The following is a 15,283-nucleotide window of genomic DNA, read 5'->3' on the forward strand; positions in this document are numbered from 1 at the left end:
AAGGAACCTAAATCTTTGGTCTAAATGTTTAGTACAATACTTCTTTACATCCTCAATACCTTTTGTATCACTACTTAATAGAACGATATCATCAAAATACAACAGTAGAACTGTAATGCCAAATGACCGTTTCATAACAAACAGAGAATGATCACTATGGCTTGAGATAACCTAAAGGATATCACTGCTTGACTGAATTACACAAACCATGCCTTACGACTCTGTTTAAGTCCATAAATTGCTTTCTTTAGGTTGTTCCTTTCCTATCTCCCCCTAAGTAACATACCTAGGAGGTCACTCAATGTATACTTCTTCTAAAATCACCATACAAGAAGGCATTTTCAACGTCTAATTGAAATAGGGGCTAGCAATAGACACAACGGGCAGAGGTCAATCTGGTTACAAGTAAGAACATCTCAAAAACATCAATATTGTATGTATGAGTATACTGTTAGTAACCAATGGAGCTTTAAATTTTGAATTGAACAATCCGCTCTGTATTTAACACTGTATACCCAACAATATCCTACAATAGTACCACGTAAAGGGGCATCACATAAACTCCATGTATCTCTAGTCACTCAATACCTTCTTAATATGCACAATATGCTTCCACTGAGGAAACCATAGAGCATCCTATGGTGAAGAAGGAATGGTACAGGAAGACAAGGACAAAACAAACTGTTTGTACCGGGTAGATAACTAATCAAAAGACATAATTGGACAATGAATGACGAGTGGATAAATGTACACCTTTATGAATAGTAATAAGAAGATGTAAATGCCTGGAAGATTGCTGCTGCTCCAGATTTTTCATCTGGTGTCTTCTAAAGTGACACATTCTTACTTGCGACCTGCTCCAGAAAAGAAGTATGTACATTCCAAATCCTGCCTGCAAATTCTGCAACTCTGATTTGGAAGACATTGACCATCTTTTCCTTTGCTCCTTTGCTCAGGATGTACAGAATTCATATCTAAGAAAATTTTGGCTCTCCCTTTGCCTCCCAAACTCCATCTCCGACTTTCTCAATAGCTCCTACCCTCCTCTTCTTACCTTGGGTGGGCAAAATTCTTTTGGAAACTGACCCTTGCTGGAGTGCCCTGGTTCATTTGGTTAGAAAGGAACGTACTTTCATGGCCAAGTCCGGATCTGTTGGTAGGGTGATTGAAAGATAAGTACATGCCATTCTTCAGTGGTGTACGCTTTCCAAGGAGCTTGATAGAATTTTTGCTGCAATCATCCATGTGAATTGGTCCATGGTGATCTCCCTTGACAGCCCCCAACCAAATGACACTGCAGAATGGTCCCTCCCACCACCTGGATGCCTAGAATTAGACTATGATGGAAGTTTGCTTGTTAGTGTCGGGCCCTTTGGGTATGGTGGAGTGATTCGTGACAACATTGGTCTGACGGGGATATCTGATTCAAATATTGCTGAAGTCTACATATTGCTTCACAGTTTGAAGATCTATAAGCAGCCTGTATCCCGCTGTCATCATTGAGGGGGACTCTTGCGTCAGTCATTGCATGGGCCCAAGGAGACCAGCATTTTAGCTGGAGATTTGATCATGAATTTTCATAGATTGAGGACTTGTCCTTGAACCTAAGTATCACTTGGTCCCATGTACCAAGGGAAGACAATAGTTTGGGCAACCATTATACCAAACAAGGCCACGACGCCCTATCTAGCTAATTGATCTGGTCAAGCTGATTAATTGTAATTTTTCTCCCTTTTTGTGTATTCTTTTGGGGTCTTTTGTGGCTTCCTTTAATTAAAACCTTCAGCATATTTCAAATAAAATAAAATAATAATAATAATGAATCCAGATTTGGAATCAGAATGGAGGTCTGAATTTAGAACCTGGCGTAAAGGCCCTTGAAAATTTCTCCCTGACCATTTCATTTTCACTCCTCTTTTTGCCATTTACCTCTTTTGAAGCTCCTGAAATTCTTCGTTGTCGAACAATACAATCTTTTTGTCTTTCTCTCTTCTTTCTCCATTCAGGAGATTGAACAAAAACCCTAGCAGGTGTCCAAAAATCATCTCCAATCTCAGTGAACGAGGTCAAAAACTTTGACGGTCAGCTCCATTATTTCCAAAGAAGTCAATTTTGTTCCTTTCTTTTTTAAGTTTACCATTAGAGAAGTTGAGGGCTAAAGTAGGCTGATTTCTGCCAAGTTAGTTCATGCAAAAAATGGGTTTCATTGGCAGGTCCTCTTTACTCTGCTAGATGACCCAGACGACCCCATTACAAATGAGGCTGTACTTGTGTGGCTGACATTGATGCTCTTCACCAGCACTAGTTGAAAGTCCCATTCCAGCTTCTGGTGCTTGACAGGTGCAATGAATCGCCGCTGGTTGCATCAATGTGGATTGGTGTATCCCATCTGCTCAAATATGGAAACTTGTGAAATGCAGATTCTGTAGTTGTGTACAGAGACGATTTGACAATTCTATTGTTGTGTTCAATTGCTAAAATGGGTCTGTAGTTTTTGTGCATGTTCCAGTGGAGATCTTTTTTCACCACACTCCACTTTCAGCTTAAAGTTGAGGCACCTTTTTTTGAGACTAAGACCAAGATGATTTGATTGGCTTGTCTGGTTCAAGAATTGAAGAAATTGTGGTGCATTGTTTAGTCATTTTCCCAATTTTTTATTTCATTTTGGTAGAGGTTTCCAGATCCTGCCATTATGCCCATTCTATTAGGACCACCCTTTCAAACAAAATCGGGCTCCAGTACTGCGTTGCATCAAATTTGTCATCCACTATTCTCTCACTCATTGACACTAGCCTCCCAAAGCTAGGAAAGATGATTCTCTCGTGCTGCATTGGGCATATCCTATGGGGACTATGGAAAGAAAGAAATAGGAGAAAATTCAAATCTTCCCCCACTGAAATTCTGATTGATAACATTACGGGCCAAATAACTATTTGGCTTCTAAACCGAAAAGAATTCAGAAACTTCAGCAATTCAAACTTTAGAGGAAATTGGCAGCTGGTTGCTGGGCTGTCTCAATCCTCTTGCACCCCGTTCAAAGGCCATTTGCACCCCCGCCCACCTGCACACACACACACACACACACCATCGGGCCACTTCAAGCTTGTAGAGGAAGGCCCTCTTCCCGAGGTTTGTTTTGTACTACCCTCTTCTTTTAATAGTTTATACGCATCATTTCAAAAAAAAAAAAAAAAAAAAAAAAACGGTTTCCAGATCTGGATATTATGTTGGACTCAAAAATCCGAATTTGGAGACTTGGATATTCAGATTCAGGATATTTGGATATTTGTAAACTGACTGGATGTAGAAGTACAATATTCAGACTGAATCTGGTTCATTAAGCCCTAGTTGTCATTACCCACGTAGGCTTTTTGCATGAGTTCTTATAGGGTGTTATGATTTTTTTTTTTTTTTTTTTTGAGAAATATTGGGTGTTATGATATTTCATTATCCAATTGTTAGGTTAAACTTGACCTAGTGGTGTTTAAGTTCCCTTGACAAAAACTGCATGGAACTTGAAAGCTATATGCTTGTATTATGCCATTAAAAGAAAAACAATCATATTTAGTTAAAATATTGATTGTATTTCAGATGTTTTAGCTTGGGTGGAAGGTTCAAAACTGTGTTTTATAGAGGATATCTTTAACTCTTTGGGTTTGAGGAAATTTGTCCCATGTTCCTCAAATTCATGATCCACTTAATTTAATAAAATATCATTTACACTTTAACTGAAAAAGAAAAATGAAGAGGAAGAAAATGAAATGTGAAGCTCATACGTACTCCTATGGTAATTAGTTGTTAAAAGAATGCCTTGGTGAAACTTGGAGAAACCCCTTAAGGTTGTGATTAGATTTCTTTTGGAACACGTTTTTAGATAATAAAGGGATTTCCTAGTAGGCATGACTTAAAAGTTTTGCTTTGTGTTGAGTTGAGCCCGACTGCATCCCAAAATAATTAGCCACTTAGGAGGTCTATTGCTCAATCTTATAACACATAAACTTTTATTCTCATTGCTCAATGTTGGACATTCTTTTAACTCAACAAGGCCCAGACTACTACCTCATGGAGCTCACTACACAGATATCCTAGGGAGGATACATAGTGGGCCTCTACCCATGCACACATTATGCTTTGATACCATTATCGAGTTGAGCCTGCTTCCATCCCAGAATAACTAGCCACCTGAGAGACCTATTGGTCAATCTTATTACTGTGAGACATTTTTTCCCATTCAACACCCCCCTTCACATCTAGATTTACACATAATGAATCTGAGATGTCGACACAAACTTTTTACTTCATGTAGCCCACAAACAAAAGACTCCTACCTTATGGAGCCCACAACACAGAGATAACATAGGGAACATACAAGTTGGGCTTCTACGCACACATCTTTCTCTGATCCACTGTTGGGTTGAGCCCGGTTCCATCCTAAAATAACTGGTCACTCAGGAGGCCTATTGTTCAATCTTATAATTCATTAATTTTTTTTCCCATTTCTGAATGTGGGACTTTTTTCCCACTCAACACTCAGATTGCAAAAGATACATCCTTGTCACTACATTTTCTGCTGAAAGCACATTTAGTTGCATTCTGTTGTTGAATTATCAACTTCTGAGCTTTCTATCCAATTGTCTTTGGCCTTGTGCAAGGGTACTTGCTATTGCTTATTTCCATGGCTAGAAGATAAATTTTTCATTAATAATGTAGTTAAAGCTTAATTCTGTAAATATAGCTTAATTAAGCCATTTATTTGATGTTTGTCTTTTGATGCAGCGGCCATTCTATGAGAGATGGAAAATGTTGGAGAAAGAAGTGATTGAGCCTCGCAATCAAGAACGATCAAGTATTCACCTAAGTAAAAATCCCTATTACCGATATGACTTGGAGCCTTTTCGTGTATGTAGTATCACCTTATGAATCGCCCACTCGTTTCATTTCAAGTAACAAACTTCTCATTGGCTTGTAAAATAAAATTCAACCACAAAGAAATTACTTTTCCAAGATAAGCATTTTTTACAACCTTAGGCTTGAACAGGTTAGAAGGAAGGATTTTTGGTTGTTGTCCACTGTAACCAGGCTCCTGAAGGAATTTATTCCAAGGCTTTCACATGCAGCAGATGGTCTGATTTTTCAGGTATGGGGATTTTGTAATGTGATTGTCTCATTAATTCTTTGTTTTAGTAACATGTTATGTGACTTTTGATGAACACATTTCCATGCCAAATTGCTTGCACTAATGGTGAAGTCATTTGTCCAGATCTGGTTCCTCTATAGTCAATGATTAATTTGCTTTAACTAGTTAGTTCCTTTTATGAAAGACCATTATTTGCCATAGGCATGTTTTTGTAGAAGCAGTCTTGAAGTGGAAACCACCATTAAGCATGGGGTTTCCAGCCTGGTGTAGATTTTCCCTCTTAGAAATCTTAGAAATCTTTTAAGCTAAGTTGAAAATACCGGTCTTTTTGGAGCAAAAATATTCTCTTTCCAAACCTCACTTTCCATTACGATTTTTCTTTTTCTTTTGGTGGATATGTGCACAAATAAAAAACTTGAATGCATGTGGTATCTAATTAAAACTGTCTTTTACCATTCTATTACCCATGGATCCTGGTGCGAGCTCAGTGTGCTAATGTGTTACACTTTTCAAGTCACATCTTTAAAATATTGCCATATCACTTCACCATGCTTTACAAATGGTATTCAGTGTAATATTGCAATTCATTAGTTACAGAAGCTTATCATAGATTAGTTTGTCTTTTTGGAGTTTTCCATTTTAGTAATGAGAAATATTTTTCTTAAAATGAAGCCAAAAATAGAACACTAATGTTTTGAAACCTCACCTAGGCAAGAACCTGGTAGGTTGATTTGGTATGAGCAAACTGATTCAACCAGCAGGGTCAGCTATTTTATTTTGAACTGGGCTGACTACGTGAATGATTCATCATATTGGGCCAGGCTTCGAAGTCCAGGTTAGATCCATTCAAGTCAGCTGCCATATTTGGATATTCTTAGTGGGAATAGTCCTCCATAGAGAAGTGTTAAGAAAAACCCTATGTTTATTAGTTGGGAAATGTCTTCCTAACTTGGCTAGTCATTTTGGGATGAACCTTGACCCGACTTTAGTTTATCAATTCTAGTAGCACGTCTACCTTGTTGGGCTCACTTTGTGCTTGTTTATGTTGTCCACGTCTAACTTGACAAAACTTACTTGGTTATTTTGGTATAAATCTGGACTTATTTGTAACAAATATTAAAATGTTTAAGAGTACCAATTTATGGAGTAGGTAGAGTGTTCTTCAGTAAAATGTTCAGGATTGTGTTAACCATTTCGGTAGCACTTAAAATGCAAGTATTCTCATCCTACGAAACTCATCTTCACACAACAAATAAATGAGTATGGCTACAAATAGCTGGTTTATAGTATTTTTGGGTTCATAACTGAAAATATATTCATTGCTTAGCATACTACTAAAACATCATACATTCTTGATGTTTGGAGAATGTCAGGACAATGTTACCCATTTCCGAGTCAACTAAAAATCATGTATTTCGTTATCCTATTGAGCTCTTATTCAGTCAATGAATAAGTGAGACACCCACTTATAGCTTGTATTGTAGTATTTTCTGGGTCATCACTGGAAATATCTCCATTTTGTAGCATACTACTAGGGAATGCATCATGAATTTCTGATGTACGCCTGTAGCAAAGAAATTGATGTAGATAATTGTGCTTCCTATTTAGAGGTTTGATGAGATCGAGCAAGTTAGAACTTCCACTAGGTTTGGCTTATGTAGAATTGCAATAACTGTACTATAGAAAGGATTTAAGATTTGGGAGTGATAGAGTTATGTTATTCAAGATACCTAAAGATAGTAAGGTGATCAACTTGCTTGTCTTCTTTCAAGTAGAAAAATGCCATTCTTGCTCCCTTGTATCAGTTCTTCAGTTCCTCCCCAAATGATTTCTAATTTCTTCTAGTATGTTGGAAAGATGTCTGCAGGTCTAAAAAATTGGGAGGATTTGGAATCGAACAAGTCAAAAACGTCAACTTGGAGCACCCTATCAAAATGGTTGTAGAACTTAGAAAATGAAAAATAATTTCTTGTGGAAAAAATTGTTCAAAAGAAATGTAGGTAGGATTGTAATGTCTGGATTCCATTGCCACATCCCCCCAGGCCATGTGTCTAGCCTATGGAAGTCAGTTGCTAAACTTTGCCTTCACTAAAATAATGGATTTTTAATCCATGTGAGAAGTGAAGATTACCTCTGTTTTGCATGATGTGTGGGTTGGGAAATTCAATTGGTGAGGTCTTCCCATTAACTTGTCGTGTAGCTGGAGATCAATAATTTTTTCTGAAAAATTTTACATTAAACATGATGACATTTTCTGTTGAAATGAACCTGAGGAGGCTATCAGCTTTAGAGGCCTCTGAGGCGCATAATCTTCTATCCATCCTGGATACCACATACATCTGTGGGTGGGGATCGGACATCCTATCCTAGAAGCATGAACCCTAGAGCTCTTTCAAGGTGGCCTCCCAATACAGTTAACTATCTATGTGACTATAATCATGGTATTGTTTCAAATACAGAAGTTCTTTGGAACACTTGAGACCCCAGAACCATTTTACCTGGTGTGCTTTAGAAATGAAATACTCACTATAGATCAATTGTGCAAGAAGAGAGATATAATTGAGGGCCAAATTTACAAAATTTGTGTCGATCAACCGGAATCTGTGGGCATCTCCTTCTTTGTTGCACTTTTGCATGATAGATTTAGTCTGCTTTTACTCAAGTTTGGACTTCCATATATCTGCCCTTCTTAACTTTTAGGACTCTTAATTTGCCCCATGCGGGTAGACTGGAGAACCTTTTGGTATCTTACTATTGCTGCCATTGCATGGAATCTTGGAAGAGAGCATACTAGAATAAATTTTGAAGACAAAAAGATATTTGTGGGAGGAATCATTGAAGAAATTTTTTTAGTGCGTCTTGTTTTGGTCAAAAGTGTTGGAAGATAGGCTCAAGCCCACATGACCAAGGAAGACCCACATATCTAAGAAAATGATAAGATGGGCCACATGACCAAGGAAGGCCCACAAAATAGGCCCAAACACATAAGAAGTAGGACCCACCATGATTACCATGAGCTGGCATCCTTATCACATAAGTTGGAAGATCAAGAAGGACTCACAAAAACATCTTTATCTTATGGTCACGTCCTAGAAGAGTTCTAGTTTGAGAAAGAGAAAATTTCATGTCAATCTGATTTATATTTAAAGATATATTCGCATTGGAAGAATCAAAGGTCATGCTGGTATTCTGTTGTATTGAAAAATCCGAATTTATGCCCTTTGTTTTGCGTCACTGTTTGAGTTGCTATATCAGGAAAATATCTCAATTCTCTCTGGTTTAAGGGCTTATTACTACCTCTATGTTATTTGGGTTTATTGTTGTTTCTATGATATTTGGTTCAAGATGAGATCACTGCCGTTACCTCCCAGCTTGAGGGGGAGAAGTAGAAAAAGTACAAGAAAAAGGTATTTTATTCCATATGTTGTGGATAAGTTTATGTCACTAAAATATTCAAGAAAGGGGGAGTAGAAAAGATGGAGCTTATGCATCTAAGAAAATATATTTATATTGGATTATGATTATTTCATGGGTCCTTCTACAAGGTTTATTATTTTGGTTCGTGGTATATATGTTGGAAGATGGTCGTGTTACATACACCTGCTGTTATTATGTCTCTTTGGATGAGACATTATTATTGAAGAAGAGGTGGCCTCAATACCTTTTCTCATACCATAATTTATTTGACTCTAACAAATATCACGGTTGGGACACCAATGGAGTTGGTGCCCGCATTGGGACACCATGATAAATTTAACTCTCAAAAATTTCACGGTTGAGATACTATGAGAGTTGGTGTCCGGATTGGGACACTATTATAAATAAACCCACTACCCCCATGTTGTGGCTTGTATTACTCCTACCACTTGAGAGTCGTTGTCCTGTGGAGGGACACGGTGGTGGACACTTTAGAACAATGCCGATAGACACACTACCTACAGAAGACGGAGTGTGCCCTACATCCTACATTAGGACTAGAGTATGGAACAATGTCTTACTGGCTAGGAGTGATTTTTACTCTCACTTATATCATGCCAGCAGAGCCTCATGGAAGGACGCAACAGCGTGATGGGGAGTGTTGGAAGATGAAGGCATATTGGAAGACGTGCCATTTTTTACAAAAAAGATTTTATACATCATTTGTTGCAAGCTGGGAGTTCATGTTGTTCTCTCACCCCCAACTTGAGGGGGAGTGTTGGAAGATACGCCCAAGCCCACACGACCAAGGAAGACCCACATATCTAAGAGTATGATAAGATGAGCCACACGACTAAGGAAGCCTCACAAGATGGGCCTAAGTACATAAGATGTAGGACCCACCATGATTACCACGAGCTGGCATCCTTATCACATAAGTTGGAAGATCAAGAAGGATTCACAAAGACATCTTTATCTTATGGAGACGTCCTAGAAGAGTTCTAGTTTGAGTTATGTTTGTCTTTTATCTATATTGAGTTATTTAATTATGCTCAGACTTATCTTTAAGTGTTAGAGTTTGGGTGTAATTGGGACAAATGTAGTTTTATTGTAATTGGACTCTACTACCTTCCTCTATTATAAATAGAGGTTCATGTACTTTGATTATAATAAGTTAATGTAGTCAATGAGGTATTTTTCTTTTCCAAAAATTTAACAAAAAGTAAATACCAGGAATCCTCCAACTCCCACACTTGGTTATTAGGAGAAAGTGGAGAGCAAATGTTAAATTTCTGTCACTGTATTGAGAATCTGGTAGCCTTGTTTCCTCTCCATACTGGTTACTTAAATGTGATGGCCCTCAAGAGCCAATCCCACTCCCTAAAGAAGAGGAAAAGAGGAGGGGGAGGGATATTTATTAGGCATTTGGATAGGAACTTGTTTTCTCTACGCGCTTTGAACAATGTGAGTCTGTAGTGGCTGAATTGAGAGCCCTTTTACATGGTCTCTGCTCTTTCATAATAGATTCTTCTCCTCACTTACTGTTGAAGATTGATTGATGGTGGTCATCTATTGTGGCTAGGGGAAAAATTCTCCCTGAGAGACTTTGATGTCTTATGATAATCGTGAAATGTTAGTGTCTCTCTAGATGTGAAAATAGTGCAGCAGATTCTCCTGCAAGGAAGGAACATCCTGCCAGCATCTTACTATTGGATATTTCTTTTCCTTTTGTCTCTTTTTTTGGAAGAGGATGAAAAAATCATTCAGTAGAGGAATAGGTACCCTGTGACCTTTTTTTGTATCTTTGTTTATTGTTTGCCCCACTTTTATAAAGCTCGGACCAGATTGACCAGTTGAACCTGGTCCCTTGTCTGGGTAATGAGTCTTACAAACCTGGAAATGAGTCTAAAAATGATCGACTTGGTGAACCAGCTGACCCTACCTGGTTAGCTGCATCACTCAAACACGGGGAAGGTGGGAGGTGCATAGGGGAGGGATAAGTGCCACCCCATCCCATTTGGCAGTGCCAAGGAGGAGACTCCACCGTCAACGACAGGAAGGATAAGGGCCTCCCCCTTGAAGATGCAAAAGAGGAGAGCACGACAATGCCCTATGACAGGGGAGGGATCATTTGCCCTCCCTCATCATATAAAAATGCAGAGGCTCTCTGACCTTTCTTTGGTCGATGGGGGAATGGACCCCGCACTCCCCTCCATCATGTAGAAGAGAGGGGTGGTGGGGTGGGGTGGTCCTTTCCTCCTCTGTCGTAGAAGAGGGCAGTGGCAGGGCTTCAGACACACATACTCACACCTTTGTAAGTTAATAACATTTTTTTCATTTGTTATTTATAATTACATCATCACTGGTTCAAATTTGCAGTTAGACCTTGTTGGACAAACCCGGCATCTCTCCTAGTCAGTGACTGGGTCGGGTTTTATTTTTCTTTGAAAGAAGGTACATTTGCACTAAAAAAGCCCTAGAGGGCAATAGACAAGAGATATATCAAAGAGGGGGATCCCTTATAATGAGAAATTGGATTGAGACCTTCTCTTGGTAAGCAAATAAGCTAAGGTATTAGCTGATCTAGGAATATGACTCCACTTATAAACATAGTTATGAGATACATCGTTGATTTCATAAAAAAACTAGGCCAATGCCTCCAGGAAGGGCCTTTCTTGCCATCACTCAAGCTAATTACACTTTTTGAGTCATCCTCAACCTGAAGATTACCTTTAAATCTGCTGTGCAAGATTCTGACCCCCTGCTTGAGAGCATACCACTCTGCTGTAGTGGAAACAGCCAGGCCAATAGGATCCCAAAAGGAGGCCAGGGTTGACCCCAAGGAATCTCTAAAGACCACCAATACCAGATGGCCCAGGATTACTCAATGAGGAGCCATCAAAGTTTAGCTTGATTACATTTGCAACCATTTTAATAACCTTAGAAGGCGAGAGCAAGGCCAGAGCAAGGCCACCTAAGCCTAGTTATTCCTTGGCATAGCTCCAGAAAACTCATCAAAAAGATCCAACAAAGACAACCAGCAAATGACGTGGGAGAGGATCATCTTAGCTAGCAACACCCAAGGGGAGGGAGATTGCTGGAAACATCTCTGATTTCTCTCAATCCAGATTTGCCAAGGAATGAGGATAGTGCAACCTTGAATCATTATCTTCCTGTATGTTGGTAAAAGGATCCCCGTAAAAAACATAATGAGATCAGCAGAGGTTGCTGGGAAACACAATTGGAGCTGAAATAGAGTGAAGAAGTTGTTCCAAAGACACTAAGAATATCTGCAGTGAGTGCGCAAGTGATCAAAGATATACAAATGTCTTATCAATTGACCAAGTGGTGCTCAATAATGGTTGCAACTCTAGTAGGGCAGTGCAGAAAAGAAAGGTAGTAGGTGGGAATGCCGCACAAGCATGAATGAGTCAAGATAAGTTTTCCTTTCGAAGAGGAAAGGTGTGTCTAAAGCTTTTCAACAATTGGGTTCCATAGGACCTTGTCTATCTGACCAGAGAAAAAAAGCAGACCCAGATGTGTGCTAGTTAAAGCTCCGGCTTTGCATCCAACTGTGAAGCAAAGTGAATGCAAGTAAAGTGGATTTCTGCCTGTTTTATCTTTTAACCAGACAAGCTTGAAAATGTGCAATGAATCCTTGATACGCAGTGCTTGTTCTAGAGAACCATTGCCAAAGATGATGGTGTCATCAGCAAACTGGATGATGGCGGTATCCAGTCTGCCATTAGAGAAGATGGGGTTAATCTAGTTGGGATCCCTTACCAGCTGGAACAGACTTGTGGGCCCTTCTGCCCCAATGTTAAACATGAAAGAAGATATGGGATGCCCTTATCTGATACCTAGGTCACTGTTTTCACATGATTCGATCATGGTTGATTAAATTCTGGAGCAAATTTGATGCAGCATCAGGTTTTATTACGAAAACAACACATCCTTTTTCATGTTAGTAGACTTTTCTCAAGGTGATGAGATGGCTACAATAGTCTTGTCTACTTGAGAAGAAACAAACTCCAGAAATTATACGCTTCTATCTCTACTTCTTTATGGAAGAACTTATGAAATCGTAATGGTACTGTAATGTTGAGAGCAGTTATGTTGAATGGGCATTTGGCGTAATGGTCACTTTTTTTTTTTTTTTGGGTGTGTGTTGGTGGGCACTTCAATGTTCAAGTTATTTCTGATAACACAATTAACTATGCTCATCAAAAGGAACGACAGTTGATATCCCCCATGAGAAGGACAGCATCGACCTTCACATACTGCTACTGCACATTTGGTTATTACTACCCTCCTTAGTGCACACTTACAGTATATTTAGAGACTGCTAGGAAAAAAAATTTAAGCTCAACTCCTATATAAAATTTTGAGCCTACCCCTGAACTGTTTATTGGCAAAGTTTTTCTACTAAAGTTCATCCTTGTAGGAACAAGTAAAGAACTAGTAGCAGCAATTACTTGACATTATATATTTGACTATGATTTGACTGCTTTGGGTAGGGTTGGGATGATCCATATGTGCCTCGTACTCATGAAGGCCTTCTGAAGTGGAAATATCCAGAGATGAACTCTGTTGATTTCTTGTTTGAGGTATTGTTGTTGACTCTGTCGTAGTTCCTGTTTACACTATTTGATGTCCTAGCTTTTAGATCACAGTTTCTTTATTTTTAAATTTTTTTTACAAGGGTCACATTGTCTATTTCAACATTGACTTTACTTTGTTGATCTTTAAACTCAAGAGGCTAGATTGATCCACTTAACAGGTGGGAGATGATGACCGACATCAGCTCATCCTCTTTGAAAGAGGGAAGAAGAAGCTAATGGAAGGCAATCGTGTAGTATTTAGAGGTGAATATCTTTAGTGCTATCACTAAGTTCAACTATTATATTACTGCCATTCGTATTATTGTTATTCTCGTTACTGTTACTACTATTCTCTTTGTTTTCAACATTGGATTTCCTACTTGCTTAATAGGTTAGTTCTACTGTCATTTTGTTCTCCATGTTGTTTTTTACAAACCTGTTTTTGTTCTCATGGGAGGTGTTGAATGTCTTGAGTTGGTTAACATGTTGGCAGTCAGAGAACTCATGTTTCCTGAGTAAATCGACTTTATTTATCTGTTTTAGAGACCCCTGCATCTTTAGATTCTTTGCCATTATTAGCATTACTATCTAACTTGGGTGTTGTTCTTCAAAATATTGCTGTAAATGTGCAGATGTATCAGACGTCTCTGAATACTCGGGCAAGATCATTGAGTGCTCTTGGGATATGGATGAGCAGTCCTGGGTGTTTATGCGCCATAGATCAGACAAAACAACCCCCAATGAGTTCAATACATACAGGAAGGTCTCTCTCTCTCTCTCTCTCTCTCTCTCTTCCATTGTCTTGGGTGTGTATGGGAACCATTCGTTGCTAATGTGGAAGTTCCTCGATCGTGAACAGGTAATGCGAAGCATCAAGGATAACATTACGGAGGAAGACTTGCTGAAGGAGATTGGGGAAATTGTTCGATTGCCAATGTATGCTGATAGGATTCGGAGCGACAGTAAGGCCCACATGCATCACCAACAGCATGCCAACCCTGGGCGTCGCAGGTGATTGTTTTAGTATATAGAGAAGTTGCATACTGTCTTTACATTTTGAACGTTAATGCGGGTTCTACTGGCCACCATGTTGAATTAGTGGGAGAAGATATGCTCATGGAGGGGGGTTCCATGGTTGTTATGTAGAGATGTCTTGTAACCATCTTTAGCTTTCACTTTGTAAATTTGTCATTTTTTTGCTTCTCTAAGTTGGCATCAGCATTTGAGCGTGTCAAATTCTATAGGAGGTAGGTTTTCTTAAAAACATTTTCTCCCACCAAAGAGGCACGAATATACTCCAATTTGGGGTTGCAGACCTTCAGGTATTTTTGTAAATTAAATAATTGAGAAGTAGAAGAAGCTAAGAGGAGAGAGAGAACTGCAGTGAACATATGGCAGTCTGCTCATCATCTCCTAAGTGAATCGACCCCTAACCCTGCTTATCATCTCTTAAGTGAAATTGTAATAAAAAGATTATTATGCCCCCATTACATGAGGCAATGAGAAACCCAAATCTTAAAGCCCAAAGGAACTCCCTAAAATAGACCAGAAACATAACTATAACAGTTGATACTCGAACCAATCAGGTGCTCCCCTAAAATGAGGTAAACGTCTAACAATGTATTCTAACAATCCTCAGTATATAAACAACTCCAGTTTGTTACAAAATTTTACAAATTTACACTTGTTAAGAGTTTTGGCGAATATGGTTCAAAGCTAATCTATAGACTTCCAAGGGGTAACAACTTACCCATGCTAATCTATTTCAATGTGTTTGACCTTGTTCTCTATAAGAGTGATGATTGGTTTTCGCACTTAATGACTTTAATACTTGATTTTCTATCCAATTTGGATCTTGCATAATAAGATTAGAAATATTGTACCATTTCAATTTTTTGTGAGATTAAACTCATTCTCATAATTTCAAGTACCTTAGGATTCTATGTTGCCTAGGTTTTCTATGATTTGGTTGACCACTCTTAATAGCCTTTATAGTGTGTCTTGTCATCATAAACATCTACATTTGTCTTTGTAGGCATTTCTATTGGTTTTCTACCTAATAAACTATATTCTTGTAATATATCCATCAATACTTTTAGATGGCACCACTCTTGTCCTACTTCTAGCT

At 38.7% G+C, this 15,283-nt stretch overlaps 1 protein-coding gene across 2 annotated transcripts in view; it reads left to right on the forward strand.

Moving 5' to 3' along the window:
- LOC137944524 (uncharacterized) overlaps positions 1-14,359 on the forward strand; it is a 49,729-nt gene extending 35,370 nt beyond the window's left edge. For both annotated transcript variants that reach the window (XM_068790210.1, XM_068790211.1), the window contains exons 14-19: positions 4,777-4,899; positions 5,039-5,137; positions 13,072-13,161; positions 13,335-13,419; positions 13,788-13,918; positions 14,015-14,359. In XM_068790210.1, the coding sequence (XP_068646311.1) occupies positions 4,777-4,899; positions 5,039-5,137; positions 13,072-13,161; positions 13,335-13,419; positions 13,788-13,918; positions 14,015-14,170 (684 nt within the window). In that variant the 3' untranslated portion in view covers positions 14,171-14,359. The remainder of the gene's footprint in view (positions 1-4,776; positions 4,900-5,038; positions 5,138-13,071; positions 13,162-13,334; positions 13,420-13,787; positions 13,919-14,014) is intronic.
- The last annotated feature ends 924 nt before the right edge of the window (positions 14,360-15,283 follow it).

The sequence above is a fragment of the Aristolochia californica genome, unplaced genomic scaffold (assembly GCF_029961685.1).
Source record: "Aristolochia californica isolate CCGP_79_NKW_82.1479 unplaced genomic scaffold, dmAriCali1.0.hap1 SCAF_11, whole genome shotgun sequence".
Classification (NCBI taxonomy): domain Eukaryota; kingdom Viridiplantae; phylum Streptophyta; class Magnoliopsida; order Piperales; family Aristolochiaceae; genus Aristolochia; species Aristolochia californica.